This window comes from Cylas formicarius, unplaced genomic scaffold, assembly GCF_029955315.1.
Source record: "Cylas formicarius isolate icCylForm1 unplaced genomic scaffold, icCylForm1.1 PGA_scaffold_9__14_contigs__length_23061073, whole genome shotgun sequence".
NCBI lineage: Eukaryota > Metazoa > Arthropoda > Insecta > Coleoptera > Brentidae > Cylas > Cylas formicarius.
The window spans coordinates 1,231,240-1,253,764 of NW_026844365.1; the positions used below are offsets into that span (position 1 = coordinate 1,231,240).

At 41.2% G+C, this 22,525-nt stretch overlaps 3 protein-coding genes across 5 annotated transcripts in view; 2 read left to right on the plus strand and 1 right to left on the minus strand.

Moving 5' to 3' along the window:
- The window catches only part of LOC132707529 (LIM/homeobox protein Awh), a 35,092-nt gene extending 25,707 nt beyond the window's left edge, over positions 1 to 9,385 (plus strand). Inside the window, exons 2-6 of one of the 2 annotated variants that reach the window (XM_060679424.1) lie at positions 1,061 to 1,242; positions 8,342 to 8,559; positions 8,668 to 8,910; positions 9,035 to 9,136; positions 9,193 to 9,385. In XM_060679424.1, coding sequence (XP_060535407.1) covers positions 1,061 to 1,242; positions 8,342 to 8,559; positions 8,668 to 8,910; positions 9,035 to 9,136; positions 9,193 to 9,254 — 807 coding nt within the window. In that variant the 3' untranslated portion in view covers positions 9,255 to 9,385. Of the gene's footprint in view, positions 1 to 1,060; positions 1,243 to 8,341; positions 8,911 to 9,034; positions 9,137 to 9,192 lie in introns of both variants that reach the window. The other variant, XM_060679423.1, reaches the window with a different exon arrangement.
- Positions 9,386 to 10,442: 1,057 nt separating this feature from the next.
- Positions 10,443 to 22,355, plus strand: LOC132707080 (transcriptional repressor CTCF-like). 2 transcript variants are annotated; one of them, XM_060678751.1, is made up of 9 exons: positions 10,443 to 10,723; positions 10,800 to 11,373; positions 12,667 to 12,869; positions 14,299 to 14,800; positions 16,705 to 16,992; positions 19,176 to 19,330; positions 19,389 to 19,965; positions 21,679 to 21,812; positions 21,872 to 22,355. In XM_060678751.1, the coding sequence occupies exons 2-9, from the start codon at positions 11,247 to 11,249 to the stop codon at positions 21,956 to 21,958; spliced, it is 2,073 nt and encodes a 690-aa protein (XP_060534734.1). In that variant the 5' UTR covers positions 10,443 to 10,723; positions 10,800 to 11,246; the 3' UTR covers positions 21,959 to 22,355. The 2 variants fall into 2 exon arrangements, with proteins under 2 accessions (XP_060534734.1, XP_060534733.1); XM_060678750.1 differs by having other exon boundaries at positions 10,444 to 10,723; positions 11,196 to 11,373.
- On the minus strand, positions 11,381 to 12,659 carry LOC132707082 (uncharacterized). Its single transcript, XM_060678753.1, has 2 exons — positions 11,779 to 12,659; positions 11,381 to 11,729 (listed from the first exon to the last, which is right to left on the minus strand). The coding sequence occupies exons 1-2, from the start codon at positions 11,835 to 11,837 to the stop codon at positions 11,381 to 11,383; spliced, it is 408 nt and encodes a 135-aa protein (XP_060534736.1). The 5' UTR covers positions 11,838 to 12,659.
- Positions 22,356 to 22,525: the final 170 nt, after the last annotated feature.

Genomic DNA, 22,525 nt, shown 5'->3' on the forward strand with positions numbered 1-22,525 from the left:
GGGAAATTACCCTCGAAACTACATTTTGGGCTGAAAAACCGAGTCAAAATTCGATAGACATTTTATTTGTGAAAAATTTTCGATCGGTGTGCAAATTAGGCATTTCCTAGCCTCTGCAGCGGGCGAAATATTGATAAAAAAACGAATATTATGAATAAATTGTCGATAGTTTATCGATATTTTCAAAAAAATACTAATCGATTCAGGTTTCATCCAAGTAAATAATTGGCTTTTGTTGTTCTCTCCAAATACTATTTTTTTCTAGATATTCCAGTCGCCATTTCCGAATTCTAAAAGATTCCATTAAAACTTGCCTTTTGTCAATTTTTTTAAATCTAAAACCCATGTATTGAATACACCTCCATCTTTTTCAAGCCTCCTAATTAATATATCTAATGTAGGCACGCTTTGTTTCTCGTATAACTGGTAAATTTTACGACGTATTAAATCTTGATCACTTTCATCTACACTGGAGAAAATGTCAGCATCGCTTCTTTTTTTCCTCGCTGAAATGGGATTATTCACAATTTTCCATGCAGTTGACGTGGGAATTTTCGTCAATGTGGCCGGTTCTTCTAAAGATGCTTGCTTGCTGGCACCACGTTCAATGAGAGTCAAATAAACATTGTTTATAACTTCCTTAGTCTCAATAGAATAGTGTTTTCTACATTTGGGCGGCAGCAACTCCTGAGATACACTAGACTCGCACATATTTTGCATAATTCGCACAGGATTCAACACACGCTGTATTACACACGAACTAAGAATGATTACTAAATAAACTTAAACTAAGTAGTATACCAAACCAAAGAATATGAAACACAGGTAGGTATACAATTATTTTCTATTACGGACCACAACTTTATCTGAATTTAAATTCCTCAACTTTAGGTAATAATCTTGTTGCATTGTCTGTTAATTGCCAGTCTTGGATAATCCCATTCAAAAGCAATTGGTCACTTTCTTATATCTATGAACACACATTACCTCTTGGTGCCTCCAAATGTTCACCTTTCGTTCACAATTGGGCTGTATAATGTATTATCCGCGCTTGTTGCAGACGGAATTCAGGCTATGCGCCGCCTGCGGTGACCCGATCAGCGACAAGTTCCTGCTGGAGGTGTCTGGCAGGAGCTGGCACTCCAGGTGCCTGCGGTGCTGCGTCTGTCAGCTGCAACTCGACCGGCAACCGTCCTGCTTCATACGAGACCGCGCCATCTACTGCAAGATCGACTACGCAAAGTGAGCATTCCGTATAACTAATATAGAAATATTGACGATTTTTCGGAACAACAAATACAACATTGAAACAATTCATGATGAACCAAAATAACTCTATTATAGTGCGGCAAAAGATCATAAACAGGAAGCGACAATACTATACGATAGTGAGGAGTTAACATATACGTAATAAAAGGGTAACACATCCTCTCTGCATCTTCGATGAATATCAAGAACTTGCCACAAAAAGAGCCGCATGGTCTGCAAATAATGGTAGCTTGCCGATAAAGATTATAAAAAGGGGCGGCCCGGGATATCGGCCCTGTGGTGCACATTTGAATTCTTGAATAGTCAAAACACAAACTTATCATGCAGTTTCCGAACAATGAAGTTTACTATAGCATCTCCTGGGAACTTTTTTTTCTCAAAGATGGTGAAAGGTAAAGACCAGCGCCGCTGTTAAGATTGTTTGGTTGCTTATTGATTTGTATGGATTGATTTCATGCAAGAATTTTTGTTTAAGGCTCTCTCATGTTCTTTGAGCCCAGTTGATATTTTTAGTCCGGTCTTTCCAATGTAAACTCTATCACAAACGGGATTTTGTATTTGACGGATCGAAGATGGATTTTTGGACAAGTGGTAAATCGGGTTTTGACGTTGTATTCCTTAAGAACTTTTGACATGAGGTCAATGATGTTTTGAATGTAAGGAAGGACAACCCTGGCAAGTGTGAGGTGGGAAAACGCTTAATATCCCTAATATCGAATTGTAATGTAACGTAATGTTTTAATTCTGGGTTCAGTGACTCGGTAATAAGGTAAATAAGAGAATTGATAACCGATGATTTTTGGTTTGTGCGCATAGGTTTTCTGGAAACAGAATGACCGGTTTTCTATTGAAAAGAAGCGAGAAAAATCACTCGCTACAACACGTTTTTATTCTACCAAGTTTTAGTCATTACTGTCTCAATTGATTGGTTATTGATAAATATTTATTCAAAACCGAAAAATCTTCAAACTATTTTGCTTTGATAACATAATTTAATAAAGAATAAAAATAACAAGATTGCTTTCGAAAAATCGTCGGTGAGCGGGGCAAGTTCGTCGCAAATAGCGCGAATCAGCTTTTTATTTTAAAAAGAAGGCGGACCACTATGGACCACTGAGTAAAGTGTCATTCACATCTCGTCGAACTTCAAATTTGCGGCATACTTCAGTAAAAATCAAAATTTCTACTGGTAATTGTAATTGTTGTAATTTAAAATTATGTTTTTTCAAATATCTTGCGTCCCCTGTATTATAGACGAAACCTCAAACTCTATCTCGACACAGCTTACGATAACGTTCATATCCGTTCATCCATAAAAACAAAAAAAAAAATACTTCGCGTTATTTTATTTCTCCCAATTTCAAGAGTCTAAATGCAGGCCCAGACTTGTACTTTTCTCCCAAGTCTAAAGTCGGTAGCTGCACTTATTATGTGTTTTAATATGGCACGGAATATCCCGAAGACCCTGTACAATACTTAAAAACCGTAAATACATCTAAAACACAGATTTGAAATTATTGCCAATTTTCAATAATAGAGCATTTTACATTTTCACGAATAATGGTTTATAGAGCCGCATCTTCTGCTTCTTCTGGTTCAAGAATTTTTTTGATCTCGTAAACAGTTTTTGAAAAATTATGTTTTTTGTAGACCCTTACAAGCGCCATTTTTTATTTTTTTAGAATACTTTCCGACCGCCCAGCTCTAAACGCGAAAATTGTAGCTCTCGATACAGTTCATAATACGTTTTAAACCAAATTTTCCTATCTTTTACATAACCGAGACACCCTGTACATAATCGGAAAAATTACGGAAATAGAGACTAAAACCCCGAATCTCCCCCGTTACGTGGTAGATGAAGTTTGCCAATAGAGCAAACGGTTTTCGAGAAGATAATATTTATCTGAAACAATGCAGCGCACAGCACGTGGTAATAGTGACGTCATCGCTTCTATATTGAGCGCGATTTTCAAATGGATTTTTTCAAATATCTCGTGCAGTGACAAAAAATTGGGGTCGCCGTGGTCGGATCGGGCTCATATTACAGTTTCAGAATACTGTTTTTTCAGGATAAAAGGGTCAAAATTTCAGCCCTGTAGCTCAAACGGTTGCCTAGTTATAGCGGTTTGAAAAAAAAACGTTTTTTTTTCGATCAGCGAGAGCTGAAAAAATGCAGCATTCTAAACCAATAGAACCTCAGACGTTGTAGAAAATTTCAGAGTTGCCACGGGAAGTTCTGATCCCTTCAAGGTCGGCAGTACTCAGGATTCTATGTCAAGTCATTGCATCACAAGGAGTACCAACAACCGCGGAAACTGATAATGCAAGAGAGTTCAAGAGTTTGCACCTGCGTTATTTCTGAACTACCTCATTAAACAAGTAACCACATATGTTTCATAACGTCCACCTACAAGAGAAGATAGATCAGCTCCAAACACGGCTTAAAAGTGGTCACCGCCCTACTTAATGCAGAATAAACATCTGTTGGGATGGGTTTGCCAACCACGGACCAGCGAAGATATTCTCTAACAAGAGTAAAGAGAGTAAAGGATAAAATTAAATTAAAAACATGTCACTTCTCTGAAATTCGCCAATTTTGATCAGTGCGCGGTTTTGTGGTCTGTGCCGTCTCGTTCGACTCTCGAATCGCCATGGAAGGATGACTTGCTCGGCGTGTCGCGTCGAATCAAGACAGCGTTACGTAAAAACGTCTCTCATGCGTGCAGCAATTGTTCTCCGCCAACAAATATATATACGAGAGGCACCCGCGGAGGTCCGCTAGAATCCGCAAGTCACCGCGTTCTGCAACATACCCGAATAGTCAAAGAGATCCGCGCGATGCGATTAAGCGTCGCCCGTCTTTTGTTTTTCTCGCCCGCGTGTATACAGGACGTCCGACAGAAACGCCACAGACCGTAGAAAACGGCCGGTTGTGAATTGTCAATTTTATTTTTTTTTTTTAAATTGATCAACATTTATTTCTGCTTTTACCCTAAAAGTTCGGATTTTCACGAATTTAATATTTTCACATGACAATTGTTTCGACAACATCGTGTCTTTATCAAATGTAATATTTACAAAAAAAAATTAAGTTCGTTAATGGAGAGGTATTTAAATCTAATTGATGGTTGAGCAATACTTTTTAGTGTCTCAGTTTGTTAATCTCCATGGCTTCCAATAAATTTGATTTTCTACATTTTGTGGCTGTATGTAAAATATCAAAATTGTCGTCAAAAATGTGTTTTTTTTGTGTTTAAGTGTGTAGCATAATTAGAATCTAGACTATTGTTTTTAAACGCTCTTTTATGTTCGTTAATGCATTTCTTGAAGGATCTATCTGTTTGTCCAATATAAATTTTAGGACAAGATCCGTATTTCAAACTGATTTTTGAGATTTTGGACATTTCGTTTTATTGTGTTTTAAAAATTTTCCTATTGTGTTGCTAGTTCTGAAAGCTATTTTTGAACCACATTTTGACAAATGTTTTGAAACTTTTTCACTGGGTTCTCCTATGTATGCAATTGTTTTAAATTGTTCGCGTTCTGTATTAGGTTTCGGATAAGTAGAGTTTACTGTTGTGTGGATTTGATTTTTTATTTATACTTTTATCGATAATGGACGGATTGTAGCCGTTGTTCAGTGCAATTTGTTTAATGATATTAAGTTCTTTTTCTGTCGAGAGTGGCTTATTAAGAAGTCTGTGTAAAAAAGAGTGAAATGCAGCCATTTTGTGTGTATAAGGGTGATTTGAGCTGTTATCTATGATTGTGTCCTTGTGTGAAGGTTCCAACAAAGCAAGCAACGACATCATCCACGTATCCATACCACCATAAAAAACTTTTACTTAAAGGATCTTCTAGTATGATATTTTCCAAATTCTCCATAAAAATCTCGGCTAACAAAAGACTGAGTGGGTTTCCCATAATCAAACCTTCCTTAAGGATATAAATCTGTCCATTAAATTCAAAATAATTTTGATCTAAAGATACGATTAAGCAATGAAATAAATCTTGTTGCACCAATGGGTTAACCTGTTTTTGAGTTATGGTGAAATCTACTAAATTTGTACATCAAAAGATAATAGTTTTGAGTTAGAAGGGTTCTTGTCCTAAAATTTATGTTGGACAAACAAGTGTGTTCTTTAATGTGGAAACTATTAGAGAGAAGAGCAGGGTTAAGGAGTTTTAATTCTGGGTTCAATGACTCGGGCTGAGATAATTTTACAGCTCTGTAAACAAGAGAAGAAGAGAATAAGAAAATCTACTACGGATTCCTGATCATGAGGAAAAATAACAAAAGTATCCATAATTTTGGTTTTAGATTGAAGGTGTCCAGTGCTTTCTTCTCAAAGGCTTCTTGTTCGACTCAACAAAAAGCGATGCAGGACGAATTCACAAGTTTTATAAAAAGCAGAGTCTTCATTGTGATTCAAAGATGAAAAAATGTATTTATTCGGCTCCTTGCTTCGCGCCGTTAATTACCGGCCCCCGGGGGGCCCCGGGCTGCGTAGCCCACACGCTGCCGTGTCCGTTTTAATGAGCAAGCGCCAATTCCCCTAATTTGGCAATTTTTATTCCGTTACCGTGGCAATGCTCGCCTGTGTACCGTTTTACACCAAACTTCAATTTCCGAGGGGCCCCCGGATCCGTGTCGCCGCCCGGCCGACTACGGCCGTAAACCATGTTAGCCGACGACTTTCGGAAACCGTTTCATTAACATCGAACACAATTTCGATGGGCGTTTTAATTGCCCCGCGATATATACGGGGTGATATTAATATGTCGGAAAGAATTGTGGGGATAAGTACTTAGAGGACCGTAAAATTGCTGAAGAAGAGTCCACTACGTAATTAGAAGTGTGCGCGAAGAATGTACTATGTTGCAGACATTCATTAAAGTTCGCCGAACGATATACCGTTTATGTAGATTATCGATTTGTAACGGATGTTTTCCCGGTTTGCTATCGGTTGATTTTCGGGCGTTTCTATTCCGTCTTTCGTATGTAATTAGTGGTTACCAATTTTATGCAATTGTTTTTCAAGACTTGGGAAAGTTGCGCCATGAAATTAACGTATGATGCCGCAGTACGTGACATAGTTGCGAACGGTCAAATATTGTGGGGTCCAAAAAAGTCGTGATGAAGAGTGTTTTCAACATTGACTGTTGCCAAGAGACTTTGCTTGCGTTCGTACGAAGAATAAGAGATAAGAATAGGAGACGAGTCTTGACGTAATCAAGAAGAATTTCGGAGTGGTCAAGAAAGGATGGACTGATGGTAACAGCAAGGCTAGACTTTCATAAAAATTTACCAACTCTAATACTGGATTATGTCGTAAAAACCGTATATCGTTCGGCGAACTATATTGAATTTTCTTAGCAATGAACGTATACAGTGAGGTGCTTGCGTTCGGTGCTGGCTAAAGCGAATTTAAAAAATCGCCGAAAATGGCTGGCTAGGTCCGTTAAAATTTTTAAGAAGCTGAGGCTTTAAACGTGCTTGAAAGGGCGGCCAAAGTTATTCCAGAAGAATTCTACAATCTCAAAAACTAAAATTTTCGTGCAATTGCAGTCTACACTGATATTCCTTGGTTTTATCCCTCCTTGGTATTATTTATTTATTGCAATAAAACAAATTATTATTAATATTATTATTATTAATTCTCAATTACAGACAATACTGAATATAACTAAGTTTAAACAAAAATAAAACTCTTACTACTCCCCTTCACAATCTTCAAAATCAGGACTAAATTCTAAGATGTCTTCATCGTCAGATACTTCAAGATACGTCATTTCTCGCTTTTCCTAGACTACAAACATATTGGTCGTATTTCCTCTGTACTATTTCAACCTCCACTTGATTGTGATTCTCTTGTGAACGATGTGACGTAAATATATCAATCTAGAACTCTCAATTTATTCTTTAAACACCTGTATAGATGACGTTGTTCTTGCTCCGGCGACAGTGGCAAAAAACATTAAGATTTTGAGATCTATTTTTTATCTAATGCTGAAAACTGACCTTTTTTACGTCCTTTCTTAGCGAGCTGACTGATGAAGGATGATTTTGAGATATCGCATTCATTTAGAATGTGTACCACGTCTACCTGTTTAAACTTTTTATTTGTTTCGTACACCCTCTGGAAGCCCAACATTCACTATTCTACAGTTTCCTCAGGATTTGCCACGGAGTATACAAAATTAAGATTAAATAATCTTCTTATGGTTCCTGCGTGTTCATTTTCATTTTTGCGTTTGTGCACTAAGCCCGCACTTAAAAATCTTATTAACGGGTCTCAACTTAAAACAAATCACTATTATCAACGAAACGCACCTATTTCCACATTCTAGCAGCTTAGCCTTACAAAGACGTTACAAATGTACAAAAACGCGTTTAAACGTCGGGCGAACCTAACCTAAAGGCTTCTTCTTCTTCTTTTATTGACATGGGATCGTGTCCTGCGTCCGTCGTTTCTTGCGATCAGCTGATCGAAACAAAATTTGGCGCATTCGTGAAAAAACGAAAAAGACGCGCCCGATACGGTCGGACTGTGAGGCATTGTGCGGCGGTGACTTGCCACTTTTACGCGGTTTCCATTTGTCATCCGCGCGGCAAACGCGCAGTGACATCCGACCACCTCATCTCTCTATCGTCCGCGGTCATTGTGTTCCCCCGAGACGACGTAGAAGAATACGATTCCCATCGGCCCCTCGTCGATACACGCACACCTTTGATTAATAAATCAACGAAATCTAGACAAGCGCGACAATAAAGACGGCTTTGTCCGCGCTGTATCTGTGGTCTCTCGCGCGCGGTGACGTCATCCCAGCGGCCGCCTACGACCTCTTGACGCGTTCTAATCCTAAAATTGCCGGATTACGTGCAATTTACCCCCGATACATTCGAGTTCCGTCGAATCCCCCAGCGTGTCGATCGATCCCTCGGCCTTGTCCGTGTTTTTTTCGACGAGGCCGTCGAAATAAACGCGTCATTCGTTTACGCAAAAACCGCGTACTTTCACGCGAAACGGCCTCTATCGCTCCAACCTTCACTGTTCCGTGGTTTCTGCAGGAGTTTCGGAGCCAAGTGCTCGGTGTGCATGCGCGGCATCTCCTCGAGCGATTGGGTGCGCAAGGCGCGCGACCATGTCTACCATTTGGCCTGTTTCGCTTGCGCGGCCTGTCACCGTCAACTGTCAACAGGCGAAGAGTTCGCCCTACACGAGGACCGCGTACTGTGCAAGGCGCACTACCTAGAGACGCTCGACGGCGGCACGACGTCGTCCGATGGTAAGAATATGCAGCGAGTCACGGACCACAGGGCGCTCGCGCCGTTCTCCAGTCCGTGGCGCCGCCACGGAAACGTGAGTGTACGTAAACAGTTTTTCCGCGTTGCAGACGGATGTGACGCGGAGGGGTACCACAAGAACAAGGCGAAAAGGGTGCGGACGACGTTCACCGAAGAGCAGCTCCAGGTGCTGCAGGCCAACTTTCAGCTCGACTCGAACCCGGACGGGCAGGACCTCGAGCGGATCGCGCAGATCACGGGACTGAGCAAACGCGTCACCCAGGTGTGGTTCCAGAACTCGCGGGCCCGTCAAAAGAAGCACATGCACACCGGCAAAACCAAAACGCAACAGCGTGAGTGTCGAGCGTAACCGCGCGCGCCATCTATGGACGCGTCCCGAAAGCCGAATTTCGGGAGGCGACTGCTAGATGGCGCCTTTCATTTGTTGCTGTTAATTTTTGTTTTTTGTGGCTGCAGTGCACACGAACAGGGACGACAGCGGCTTCGGCAGGCACATCAATCTGCACCTGACGTACTCATTCCAGCATCAGAGTAAAAGCAGCATATTTTCGCAGCCGGGTAAGTTTAGTTTCGTCTCTGATTTTTTCACGCCGCTCACGCGGTTTTCCTTGCAGATTCCTCGCTCGACGAGCTGTCGCAAGAGTCCGCGCTGCACTGCATGCAAAACGAAGTTTGAACGTCCCTCCCCCACAGCTGTAAGCGTGTCTTTTGTGATTTTAAACTGTACTTTGTGTAAATAAATTGTTGCTCGGTTAATTTATTTTGTTTACGATGAAACGGGCGAGCCCCGCCCTGTGTATGTTGGTTCGCGAGAAGAAAAACACACTTTATACGTTAACTCATGTATTGTTTCGATTATAAATATATATATATATATAGCTACATACTTGACAAAAATCGTTTTATTGAGACTGATCCCCTTCAAAACTAACCCTGTGTAGCGGAGCGCCTTAAATTGGAATCTGGAGTTTCATCCAGTCACTCAAAATAAACGTTTTTCCAACCAGAAAGTTTTAAAATGTAATGACTTAAGTCAATAATCGCGTGGCGACATCTGCTAGCGAGTCACCCAACAAAGTCGAACGCCGCAGTCAAATTCCGCTGCATAGCTTGGCGACGTGTCGATAGATGTCGCCTCCACCAAAAGTGAAACGATAAACGTGACAAAATAAATCAATTGCTCAAATATCCCGGCTCCAGAGCCCAACAGCAAGTGTGGCTTTTATAATTTCGAACCGTAAATAAAACATGCACATATAACCCAGCTAAATAACTTACAAAAATCGTTATATCTAAACTAACCAACCCAATTTAAAATTGCATCGGAACTGTTTGGGAGGCGGAGTGAATGAGCGGTCAGTAAAAAATACGCTACATGTTGTCCCCGGGCCACAAAAGCTATTAAAAATTCTTAAATTAACTTCTTTAAAGTTGTTCTTCGTGCGGAGTGCGCGGCGACATCTGCTGGCGAATGTTTCAACCGACTCCAACGACGAAGTGAAATTCCTTCAATGGCTACGTGTTGAGAAATGTCGCTTTTATTTTTTTTTTGTTACGTCAAACCACTAGTTAACTAAATATCCTCAGTATCCAACATACTCTCCGTTTTGACTCGTGGCATTGATTAGAAAAACTGGAAGCGTTTAGTCTTGAATACGCGATATCGGCCGCTCCTCGAAAGATGGCGCCACCTAGTCGAATTAAAATAGAGCTGAATCGAATTTACAGAATAAAAGCATCGTTCGTGTAAAAGTGACCTAACCTTTTTTGCTCGTTCGTATCATTGTATTAAATTTGAAGCAGCAAAGCATAGTCAGCGAGCGACTCTCGCTCTGCAATGAAATACTTCAACCAGTGCCGAGCGAACAACAGATTTATTCGGTCGGTTCGATTAATTTTCACGGGACGGACGCTTTCGGCGAAAACATCGTTTCGAATTACGCGTGAAACGCTCGATCTATTCAAATTTGCCGGGGTTTTTGGGCAACGGCCGACCGCCTGAGCATAGTAGCTCGGCACACGCGCACCATCGTTCGTTTTCGTCCGTGCCGCGTTGTCGTTGGCTGCCTGTCGCCATCTCTGAATACCGAAAATAAGAGGCTTTGAAATACTACGCCCTCACAGGACGATTTCGGAGTTAGAAAGGTGAGTCGTTAATTTCTAAAAATGCGAAATTATCGTCGTTTCGTCGGCAATGGCGACAATCGTGTCGTTTTAATAGAGTTACGGGCCTCGTTCGGCGAGGCGATCGGACCCGTGCGCGGCCTCATTCCGCCGAAAAAGGCCAAACTAACGCACGGCCGACATTTTCTGCTCCATGTCAGCGTCGCGTTGATGACAGCGCCAACGGTGCTAATTTGACGAAATTTACGCCGAAATGCCCCCTACAATTGTGTGCTGGAAGTGCTGCTGCGGTTCGTGCTCGTCGAATTCGACAAATTCGTCGTTTTTCTGCGAAAAATTATTGCTTTCACGCAATGGCGTCGACCGTGCAGCTGCGTGAATCGCGTTTTAAACCGTTCGGGCTCGCGAATGCCGCGTCACAAGTGCTAAACCTCGACGAACATTTTCGAGCTCCGGGCGTTCGACCGGCAGCTTTTACACAGTGGTTTTTTAGGGCTCATGACGAGTTATTCGCGCTGAAACGCGAGGTTAGGCGAGAGCCGAGATGACTGCCCAATTTTCTGAGAGCGCGGTCAAGCTCGAGGACACGTCGGAGAATGTTACCGAGATCCAGTCCTATCTGGCGGGCTTCCAGAAGGAGATCGGCGACTCTTCGATTCAGCAAGGCTCAGGTAAAGTTTAGAGTGTATTTGCTATTTGTTTCGCGGTCAAGAACACGTTAAAGTAAGACACGGCGTGGGTAACGCCGTGAGATTGGACGACGAATAGGGGGGCCGGGGCGGTTTCGTGCGCTAAAATGTCGGTGACGGTGCCCCGTTTGACGGCGCCGCCCTTCCTGAAGCTCACCTCGCGGTGCAGCAGGGCCGCGACATCGCCGAAGACATCGGACCAAGCGACGTCCCCCACGTCCTTGCTGCGAAAGAAATAGACGCGGACGCCTTCGATGAGAAGCGCGGGGCCCATCACGGCGGCCGGCCAGTAGTTGGGGCCCCGTTTTCGCGCGAACGCGAGCTGAAACGGTCGAAAACTGGGGAGAGGGCAGGATCACGAAGGGGGCCCTCCCGATGCCGACTTACATGACCGAGTCGACAAAGTCGTCGTCATCGTCATCGCTCGACGTGGGGCTCGGTGGCATTTCGGGTATAAAAATTTTAACGGGTTCTTTGAATTTGATGGGAAAAACATCGTTCGCCGAATACGGCAGCTCGGGGTGCCGCCATATTGCGATGTCGCGTTGACATTTGACAGATGGAAAGGTGTACTTTTCCTATTCTACGACTTGCGCAGTGGCCTTTTTGCGAATTGTTAAAGAGGGTCCACACTTATTTTTTTTTTACAATTTATTTCAAAGCTCTAACCAAAAATAAACATTGTATTTTGTTGATATAAATTTACATTGCATTTTTTTCTTATAAAGTCTTTAAGGTTATGACACATTGTCTTAGTAGTGGGCTTTAATACAGTGGTATTTTATTAAAAACTTAAATGCTTCTGTATATTGGCGAGGCTTGTTTCTTTTTGGTCCTTGCGTATGCATTTCTTAACAGATTGTTTCTTGTGCTATAGTTGTAACACTGTTTATTTCCAATCAGTTCACATATTTTTTAATAAAGCAGGCCTTAAGTGCATGTTAACAAGGATCTCAGGTGTGGCTCTATGAAGCTGTTCATATCAGTTGTTTTGTTGCCTAGGTTGGTGAGAACATTTTTTTTATTGTACCCAGGATTGGTATAGTTTTGTCCGTTATAGCCTCAATTTAGTGTTTCAGAGATAGTTACCGCACACACTTTTTAACACACTTATCTAATTTCGTTAAGGGAGGTCGATATAATAAGTTGATCTTCTGGTCTTTGCCAACTAAGTGACTGAAAAACACGTATATAATCGTGTGGACCCTCCTAGATACGAATAATGTGGACGACCCTGTTTTGCACTCCTTTAAGTGTTGTTGTGAATTGTCCCAGACGAGCACGATGGCGACGGCGACGAAGGCACCTACTTCGTCGACCAGGCGGGCCACTACTACTTCCAGGCCAAGGGCGGGGCGCAGCCGGTGCTCACGATGATGCCCGACCTGCCGGAGCACCACCAGGCCGCCGGCGAAGACGGCGACGAGTACGTCGTGAACCAGGAGAACGCCGGCCCCGACGGCGACGACGACGACGAGGTGACTTTCATTTTTCTTTCCGTAACCACCAAAATTAAAAGCGTATGCTAAATAATAAACTTACCTGTATTATTGTTATTAATAGGTCAGAGCGTCTTTCTAGCTCCTTCTTGGAATAGATTAGGTATCGAGCAGGACACAAAGAGTAAAGCAAAACTTCGACGAGGTCACTGTTCAATCATTAGTATTGCTTTTTCACGGTACTCGTATGATAGACAAATATTACAAGATATTAACAAGTTTTTTTATTAGCCTTTTTGAATGAAAAAATATATTATGAAAATCAGGTTAGAAGAGAAAATATTGTAAAACTTGGCTAAATTGTTGAATAATATTACTAAACTACTAAATAGAATCAACCTAAGCACACTACAATGTCCGTTGCGACCTTTTGAACCTTTTAACATAAATTTTCGTTATACAAATTATTTTAAATTAAAACACTGTTAACAGTTTGTAAGTTCTGAACTGCACTCTTGTGTTCTTATTTGAGCGATTTAATATAATAATAATAATAATAACAATTACAGGAAATATTAAACATAAATCATCCACTAAATGGTTGAACATGGAGAGCAGAAGAAAAGCACATGAAGCCTGTTTTTATCACAAAGTTGTATACTACAAAAGTCCTCAATATCTCTGCTGAAGGATTGTGCTCAGGTCTCATGTTCATAAATATTAGATTTAGAGGTGCCTCTGCATAAAACATAATAATATATATATTAATATAGCTAAATTATATAATAGTATTCCTAATAACCTCTTTCAGATATTTTTTCGAAAAGTAAAGTTTAAAAAAAAAAGCACAAACGTGAGCGAAATAGGATCCTTTAAAAAGTGTGGGAACAAGTAAAATTTTTATTTTTCTGTTATTGTGCTATCGCTGACGCCATAAATAAAGTTGTTTCTCAATCCGTTGGGTTAAATAGATCAGGGTGGCTAACATACTGATGTTATCCTTATCTGGGTTTCGTCCATTTCTGTGTATGTATGCGACCTCCATTTTTATTATAATACATCTCTCTCTGTCTAATGTACATAGTTAAAAAGAGACAACAATAGTAGAACAATAAATTTTGTTATGGAAATTTGATTTGATAAACGTCAACTTTTATCTTAGGCGGTGGCTGTAATAAATAGGGCGCGATAATGACAACAAAATATACTCGCGGCTTAAAAAAATATATTCTTTTGAATGCGGGTTGCAGCATCCTTCTATAAAATTAACCTATATAATTGATCGTATGCATAGGAATTCATGCGTCCTGTGCGGATTTAGCAACCGATTTGGTCCTGTATCTTTAAAACAAGCACCGTTTTCCTAATTCATATTCGGATTGCTCATATCTAGTATCGACTGTCAAATTACAAAGAACGCCGTTTGGGATTTTCGACCGATTGTGCTACCATCTCGATTATTTCGCAGCCCCCGGTGCCGGTACGTGGCGAACCGAACCAGATCTTGATCAATTCGGGCAACGCGTACCAACGTGTGACGGTGGTGCCGGCGGATAACAATTCCGGCGAGCTCAGCTACGTGCTGATCGTCCAGGATCCGGACGCGAAGGACGGCGATCAGACGGACGGCGACCAGGACATGGCCGTGTACGATTTCGACGACGCGGAAGACAGCAACGGCGTCATCGACTCGGACGCCGAGGACGACAAGACGAAGATCCTCAAGGTGGTGCCGCGCAAGTCCCAGAGCGTAGCGCAGGCGCACATGTGCAACTACTGCAACTACACGAGCTCGAAACGGTACCTGTTGTCGCGGCACATGAAGTCCCACTCGGAGGAGAGGCCGCACAAGTGTAGCGTGTGCGAACGCGGCTTCAAGACGCTCGCCTCGCTCCAGAACCACGTCAACACGCACACCGGCACCAAGCCGCACGCGTGCAAGTACTGCGACGCGGCTTTCACCACGTCCGGTGAGTGGCGAATCTAAAAACACTAATAATTGACGGGTAGTTCGAATGTACCGGCCTGGCGGCTCCCTGAACAAAAATCCAATGCGGGTGATGGAAAAACGGAAGGTAGTTCGAACGTACCGCCATTTGCAGCATGGCGACCACCTCTTTGTGCCAAAAAACAAGAGGAGCGAATAAACCGAGACTCTAGCCATGGGTTTGCCCCTTTCGGCTCGTTGAAAAAACACAAAAAAAAAGTAAAAAAGAGGCTAGAGTAGTTTAAATGTATGAGCACTGTCTCGCAATTAGTGAGTAGTTTAAATGTACCGAGCCTCAAAAATAAAATGGAAAATTCAAATGCGCCCAGACTCTGGCTTCGTTTTACCAGATAGAAACGGGAAGGACTAAACCAGCAGGCCTGTAGGTATAGCGAAGCCCCTTTGAGTCTCTCGCCCCGTTTTTTTTTTTTCCTCAAAAAAGTGAAGAAAAAAAAACAGTTGATAATCGGACTAAATGTCGGTTGCCCAAGTAGTTTATCAGAACTTTTTCGCAATTAGTGAGTAGTTCAAATGTACCGAACCGTAAAAACAAAAGATCAACAAAATGGAAAATTCAAATGTACCAAGCCTCTGGCTTAGTTTTACCAGATAGAAACGGAAAGGACTAAGCCCGTAGGCTTGTAGGTATTGCGAAGCCCCTTTGACGCTCCCTCGCCTCGTTTTTGTTTCGCCAAGTGAAAAAAAAAACAGTTGACAATCGAAATAAATGTCGGTTGCCCAAGTAGTTTGAATTTATCAGAACTTTTTTGCAATTAGCGAGTAGTTCAAATGTACCGAGCGTTCATAAAAACAAAAGAAAGACAATTCAAATGTAAGGACTAAGTCCGCAGGCCTGTAGGTATTGCAAAGCCCCTTTCAGGTTTTCTCGCTTCGTTTTTTTTTTTCGCCAAAAGTAAAAACAAAAATTGACAATCGAAATAAAGGCCGCGACTATGTTCCCAAGTAGTTAAAATTTGTCAGAACTGTCTCTCTATTAGTGAGTAGTGCAAATGTACCGGGCCTTCCGGCGTCGTAAAAAGAAAAGACCATTGAACAAATAAAATTCCGTGTTGTAAACGAGTAGTTCAAATGTAACTAGACTTCGTTTTGCCAGATAGAAACATTGACGACTAAGGCCACAGGCTGATAGATATTGCGAAGTTTTCTTTTCCTCACTTAAAGTGTAAAAGAAATAAATGTTGGCCCTCTGCTTCGCTCAGAACTCTCGGAATCAGTGAGTAGTTCGAATGTATCGACGGTGGTTCGTTCGCCGGTAAACGCATAACGGACGAGTAGTTCATATAAACTTCGTCCGCGTTCTTCCTGTCCTTCCATTCGCCCTTTCCCCTGACAAGTTGAGGAGAGAATTGAAAACGGATAACGGGGTTGAATGAATAAAATGGATAAAATTTGCTATTGTGAATGGGTATTTTGAATGTGTATCGAGCGTAAGAAGATCGTTTTTTTTTCCTTCCGATACTCCTAGTACGTTAAAAATAGAATTAAATTGAAATTCGATATGTGTAGTTCAAATGTACCGGAACTCCTGTCTCGTTTTGACAGAACCTTTAAGGAGTGAGCAGTCAGACTTCTATGTAATGGGGAGTTGACCTCTGCCCCTTTGATTGTTTTTTTTTTATATTTTGAAAAAGAAAAAAAAACCGATAAACAAAAAAATAAATTAAAAACTGTCGAGAACCGAAATAAATTTTGGCTCATCAGCGAGTAGTTGGAACGTACACAAAGCAGGTCGACAGAAAAGTACAGGGAACTAGGTAACAAAAACATTAAAAAAAAAAGTGTAGGAAACGCTTTGAAAAATAAGTAGTATAACTCGGTGAACATGCAAAAAAAAGCGGGTAGTTCAAACGAATTTCCGTTGCGCAGGCGAACTGGTGCGACACGTGCGCTACCGCCACACCTACGAGAAACCCCACAAGTGTCACGAGTGCGACTACGCAAGCGTCGAGCTGTCGAAACTGAAACGTCACATTCGGTGCCACACGGGCGAGAGGCCATACCAATGCCCGCACTGCACTTACGCGAGTCCCGATACGTTCAAGCTGAAGCGCCACCTACGCATCCACACCGGCGAGAAACCGTACGAGTGCGACCAGTGTCACACGCGGTTCACCCAATCCAACAGCCTCAAGGCCCACAAACTGACGCACAACAGTAAGCGCTCTCGATGGTTCACTTTTTATTTTGATTTTGAAAAAATATATGTGTACTTATAGTACACATTATTGGCAGGTATAGTACGAACAACAATCTATCGAACTCGTTCATTGCAGTTATGATCTAGAAAAATTATTTTTTAAACGTTCAGTAACGATTTGATATATCGAAGGACCACCAGATATCTATGTTACACAGATTTTGAGAATATTTCCTGCAAATTTTTTGAAATTTGGTTCACTGAAGGTTTTATGAATGCTTAATCGAATAATTGAATATATGAATAATAATGCCAAGTGGACTTTCCCTCGGAGGTTTGTATTTTTAATGAAAAACGCCCATTTTGATTTAATTTTTAAATTGTCTGCATTATTTTTTAAATGTAAATCTCTTTAACACAAAAGTTTTGAATTTACCATTCAGTAACAATTTAATACTTTGCAGGACGAACAGATTATACAGGTTCCTGAAAAAATTTCTGATGGTATTGCCTGTAATTTTTTGGAGTTAAGTATGCTTGGTCCAATAATTATATCGACGAGAATGCTAAGTCTTAACTAATAATCAAATTATAATATTTTCATTGTTGTTCGGCGTAAGACATACAGGGAGCAGTAAAGTGCACAATTAAAAAAAGTGACACTTTTGCTTTTTGCTCCATTGTCTCTAAACCTGTCAACAAAAAAAATGTAACTTTGTGTTATATCTCGTGAACTAAAGGCTTTAAGACGAAATCGGCGAAACAGATAGATTTGCCCTTAAAAAGTCTCCAAGAAATGTTTTTAATAAAAATCTCTATCATGACAGATAAAAAAGTTATGAAGGGTTTTTAGATACTGTAACACTGCATAGGTTAGAGTTTAGCACAGCCTACTATGGTAATTATTAAAAATTGCAGATATCTTTTTAACTACTCTACTAGAGGTCTATGGCACATCGTTTGACAGGAAATTTTTTTAGACAAAAAATTGGTGGGTTCCATTAAAAAAAAAAATGTTACTTTGTGTTATATCTCGCAAACTAAAGGCTTTAAGACGAAATCGGCAAAACAGTTAGATTTACCATTAAAAAATCTTCAAAAAATGTTTTTAATAAAAACCTCTATCAGTACAAATAAAAAAGTTATAGAGGGTACAACTGCATAGGTCAGAGTTAAACACAGCCTACCATGATAATTATTAAAGATTGCAGATATCTTTTTTACTACTCAATAAAAATTTTATTAGAAAAAAAATTGGTGTATTTCATTTAAAAAAATGTAACTTTGCGTTATATCTCACGAACTAAAGGCTTTAAGACGAAATCGGTGAAACAGGTAGATTTGCCCTTAAAAAAATCTTCAATTTTTTTTTTTTAAAGAATCACAAAAATAAAAAAAATTATAGAGGGGAAAAGTGCATAGGTCAGAGTTAAGCACAGCCTACTATGGTAATTATTAAAAATTGCAGATATCTTTTTAACTACTCTACTAGAGGTCTATGGCACATCGTTTGACAGGAAATTTTTTTAGACAAAAAATTGGTGGGTTCCATTAAAAAAAAAAATGTTACTTTGTGTTATATCTCGCAAACTAAAGGCTTTAAGACGAAATCGGCAAAACAGTTAGATTTACCATTAAAAAATCTTCAAAAAATGTTTTTAATAAAAACCTCTATCAGTACAAATAAAAAAGTTATAGAGGGTACAACTGCATAGGTCAGAGTTAAACACAGCCTACCATGATAATTATTAAAGATTGCAGATATCTTTTTTACTACTCAATAAAAATTTTATTAGAAAAAAAATTGGTGTATTTCATTTAAAAAAATGTAACTTTGCGTTATATCTCACGAACTAAAGGCTTTAAGACGAAATCGGTGAAACAGGTAGATTTGCCCTTAAAAAAATCTTCAATTTTTTTTTTTTTAAAGAATCACAAAAATAAAAAAAATTATAGAGGGGAAAAGTGCATAGGTCAGAGTTAAGCACAGCCTACTATGGTAATTATTAAAAATTGCAGATATCTTTTAAACTACTCAATAAAAACCGGGGCATGGTTTGAAGGAAAATTTTATTAGAAAAAAAATTGGTGTTATGGGCTAACTATACTGCAAATGCTTAAAGCCATACGCTGTACAGTATTTGGGGGTGTCCATTCGAAAGGTCGCGCTTCATTTTTTTTTTATTCCATCTCTGCGCAGTCGGCGAGAAGCCGGTGTTCCAGTGCGACCTGTGCCCGACCACGTGCGGCCGCAAGACCGACCTGCGCATCCACGTGCAGAAGCTGCACACGTCCGACAAGCCGCTCAAGTGCAAACGCTGCGGCAAGTCGTTTCCGGACCGCTACAGTTACAAAGTGGGTGTGGCTCGTGCGCGCGTCACTTTTAATTTTCAAAATGGCGCCTCGTTCACAGCTGCACAGCAAGTCGCACGAAGGCGAGAAATGCTACAAGTGCGACCTCTGTCCGTACGCGTCGATATCCGCGCGCCATCTAGAGTCGCACATGCTCATCCACACCGATCAGAAGCCGTTCATGTGCGAGGACTGCGATCAGTCGTTCAGACAGAAGCAGCTCCTCAAACGGCACCAGAACCTCTACCATAATCCGGAGTACGTGCCGCCGGCGCCCAGAGAGAAGACCCACGAGTGTCCCGAGTGTTCGAAGGCGTTCCGACACAAGGGCAACCTCATCAGGCACATGGCGTCCCACGACCCCGACCCCAACGTCCACCAGAAGCAGCTCGAGCTGAAACTCGGCCGTCAGAAGAAGATCCAGATGATCGACGGGCAGCAGGTAGAGGTGATCGGGCCGGGCATCGATTCCGACGAGGAGGAGGAGATCGACATGATGGCGGTCGAGGGCTCCGACGGTCAGCAGTACGTCGTCCTCGAGGTGATCCAGCTGGCGGACGGCGAAGAGCAGGCGGTGGTCGTCGGCGCCGACGGTGCCGAGAGCATCCTCACCAGCGAGGGCATCCTGCCGGGTACCGGTAAGTGAACGCGGAAAAGTTCATCGAGAAAACGAAAAATTCGCGAAACAAATCGGAAGGAGCGAATTTAAAGGATAGGAAAAGGAGTGCGGATGGAACGGAAGAAAGAAAGGGAGGAAGAGGGATGAAAAACAAAAGAACCAAAAAAAAAAACAAAGAAGAAAATGAAAAGAATCTAACAAAAGGCAAATCCAGAATGGAAGGAAGTAGGGAAAAACAATTTAATGAAAGACAAATAAAAAGCAAAAGGTGTGATAGACGAAAACCGTAAATATAAAAATTGTAGCCCTAGATACATAACACTGATTGAACGGATTAGCTATTGTTTGTGCGAATTTTGATGTACGGTTAATAATTTACTCTCTAAAAGCACAATTTTCAGGATCATTTAGATTTTTGTCCATAACTAAAACACCTTGTATATAATCGAAAAAACGCGTGAAACAAAAGTTATAGCTCCGGGTCTCGCACGTATTACGGATGTAAAATTTTTCCATTCAGATGAATGGCTTTGGAGAAAAAGCTGTTTTTCTGGATACCAAACTAACCACAAAAAAATCAAAAATTAAAAAAAAAAAAATGCTTCGCATTATTTTATTGCTCCCAATTTAGAGTCTAAATGCGGAATATCGCGAACACCCTGTACAGTACTTAAAAACCGTAAATACAAAAGAAACTGACATCTAAAACACAAAATTGAAATTATTGCCAATTTTCAATAATAGAAGGACCCGTTTTTCAGTTTGTTTGAATTTGCGGCCCACCCTGTATATTTTTGAAAAATTGCCAAGAATAAAAGTTTATGGAGTCGTTTCCGCTGTCTTCCGGTTCAAGAATTTTTTCGGTCTTGTGACTTTTAATTTTTTCATCACACTGCATATATGTGCCAAATATGAAGTCATAGCAAAGTCCAAAAAGCAGTCGAAAATCGCGAAAAAAAGATGGATACCAGCGTCGGACCATTTCTTTTAAGCTTAGATGCCTCGTGGAGGATTAAGAAGAAGGCAGATTTTAATTTTTTAACTCCCAACCGGTTCGAAAGTTATTCAGGAAAAACCAAAAGACGAGAACGGAGAACGGACAGACAAAAAAAAATTTTTTTCGACACTGATCATTTCTGTACCAACGGCGATCCCGTAGGACTTACCGTTACCGAGATATAAAATTTTTACACGAGCGCAGAATAAAAAAGCCGCAATAGGGTATCAACAATACAAGTTTATAAAAGGCAAATAGAGAATATAATGAAAAACAAACAAAAAGCAACCGGTTAACATGAAGTGAAAGTAAGGAAAAAATAGGAAAAGATAAATAAATAAAATTAATTTAAATAAAGAAACAAAAAAATAATGCATACATAACGGCTCAAATCACCCTTATACACACAAAATAGCTGCATTTCACTCTTTTATACACAGACTCCTTAATACGCCACTCTCAACAGAAAATCACAACAAAAATCATAATAACATAAACGAATCGCACTGAACAACTTATACAATTCGTTCATTATCGATAAAATTATAAATAAAAAACAAATCCAGACAACAGCAAACTCTATTATAGGAAAATTTCAAAAATCATTTCTGTACCAACGGCGATCCCCGTAGGACTTACCGTTACGGAGATATAAAACTTTTATACGAGCGCAGATGCTTTCGAAAAATTCGATTTCATCGATTTTCGAAAGTAACAAGTAGTTCTTCGTTGCAGAACTGGACGAGGACGTGATGAAGGCGCTGCAGCAAGCGCGGAAGGCGGAGAAGGGGGAGGACAGCGACGGCGACGAGAAGAAGCCGATCGTGGCGTCGACCGCGTCGGATATGAAGAACTGCTTCGGGTTCGACGTGAGTATTGCACAGAATCTCTCCTCCTTACACCACCTAACCGCCCGCTTTGTTCGCAGGAAGACGAGGACGAGGAAGACGACGAGGACGACGGCATGAAGTCCGAGCACAAGGACACCCTCTCGCTGCTGGGCGGTATCGATTAGGCCGCCGCCCCCGCCTAGTGTACTTTTTATTCAAGGATTATTATCGCCCGTCCGGAGGGACGGCGTCGGCGCGGGGGGGACGTTTTTCCTCCCGCCCGCCCGGTACCCGGATTAGTATTTATTTGGTACACGGGTACTTGTAAACATTTGTACATAGCGTTGGACCGCATACCTCTTCGCCTTTTAATTATTTTTTAAGTGTCCCACGACGACATGAAATAAACGAAAGTGGAGAAAAACCGATCGATTTGGTGTTTTTAGCGTCCCCGCCCTCCGGTTCGTTTGAACTACTCTATTCGAGCGAGTTTTAAAACAATTCGGGCCACCGCATTGGATAATTACGGATTTCAGCGCGGAAATTGTCGTTTGATCGATCGGTCCGCGGTTCATTTGAACTACTCGCCCCGTGTTTTGAACTGACGTGAGAATTTATTGCGTGCCACATTATTTCGCCGTCCAGGGAGCGATTCGTTTCAACTACTCCGGTGAGGGTCTATTTGGCCAGCCGACCGGAAACGGTTCGTTTTCGTCGTCTCGGGGACCTGTTCATTTGAACTACTCGTTCAT

Excerpts from the sequence above, each read along its gene's own strand:
- LOC132707082 (XM_060678753.1), bottom strand. The coding sequence starts at position 11,837 with ATGCCACCGAGCCCCACGTCGAGCGATGACGATGACGACGACTTTGTC. Across the intron at positions 11,730-11,778 it reads GACTTTGTCGACTCGGTCAT|TTTTCGACCGTTTCAGCTCG; the intron begins GTAAGTCGGCAT and ends CCCTCTCCCCAG.
- LOC132707080 (XM_060678751.1), top strand. The coding sequence starts at position 11,247 with ATGACTGCCCAATTTTCTGAGAGCGCGGTCAAGCTCGAGGACACGTCG. Across the intron at positions 14,801-16,704 it reads CGCGGCTTTCACCACGTCCG|GCGAACTGGTGCGACACGTG; the intron begins GTGAGTGGCGAA and ends TCCGTTGCGCAG. Across the intron at positions 21,813-21,871 it reads AGAACTGCTTCGGGTTCGAC|GAAGACGAGGACGAGGAAGA; the intron begins GTGAGTATTGCA and ends CTTTGTTCGCAG.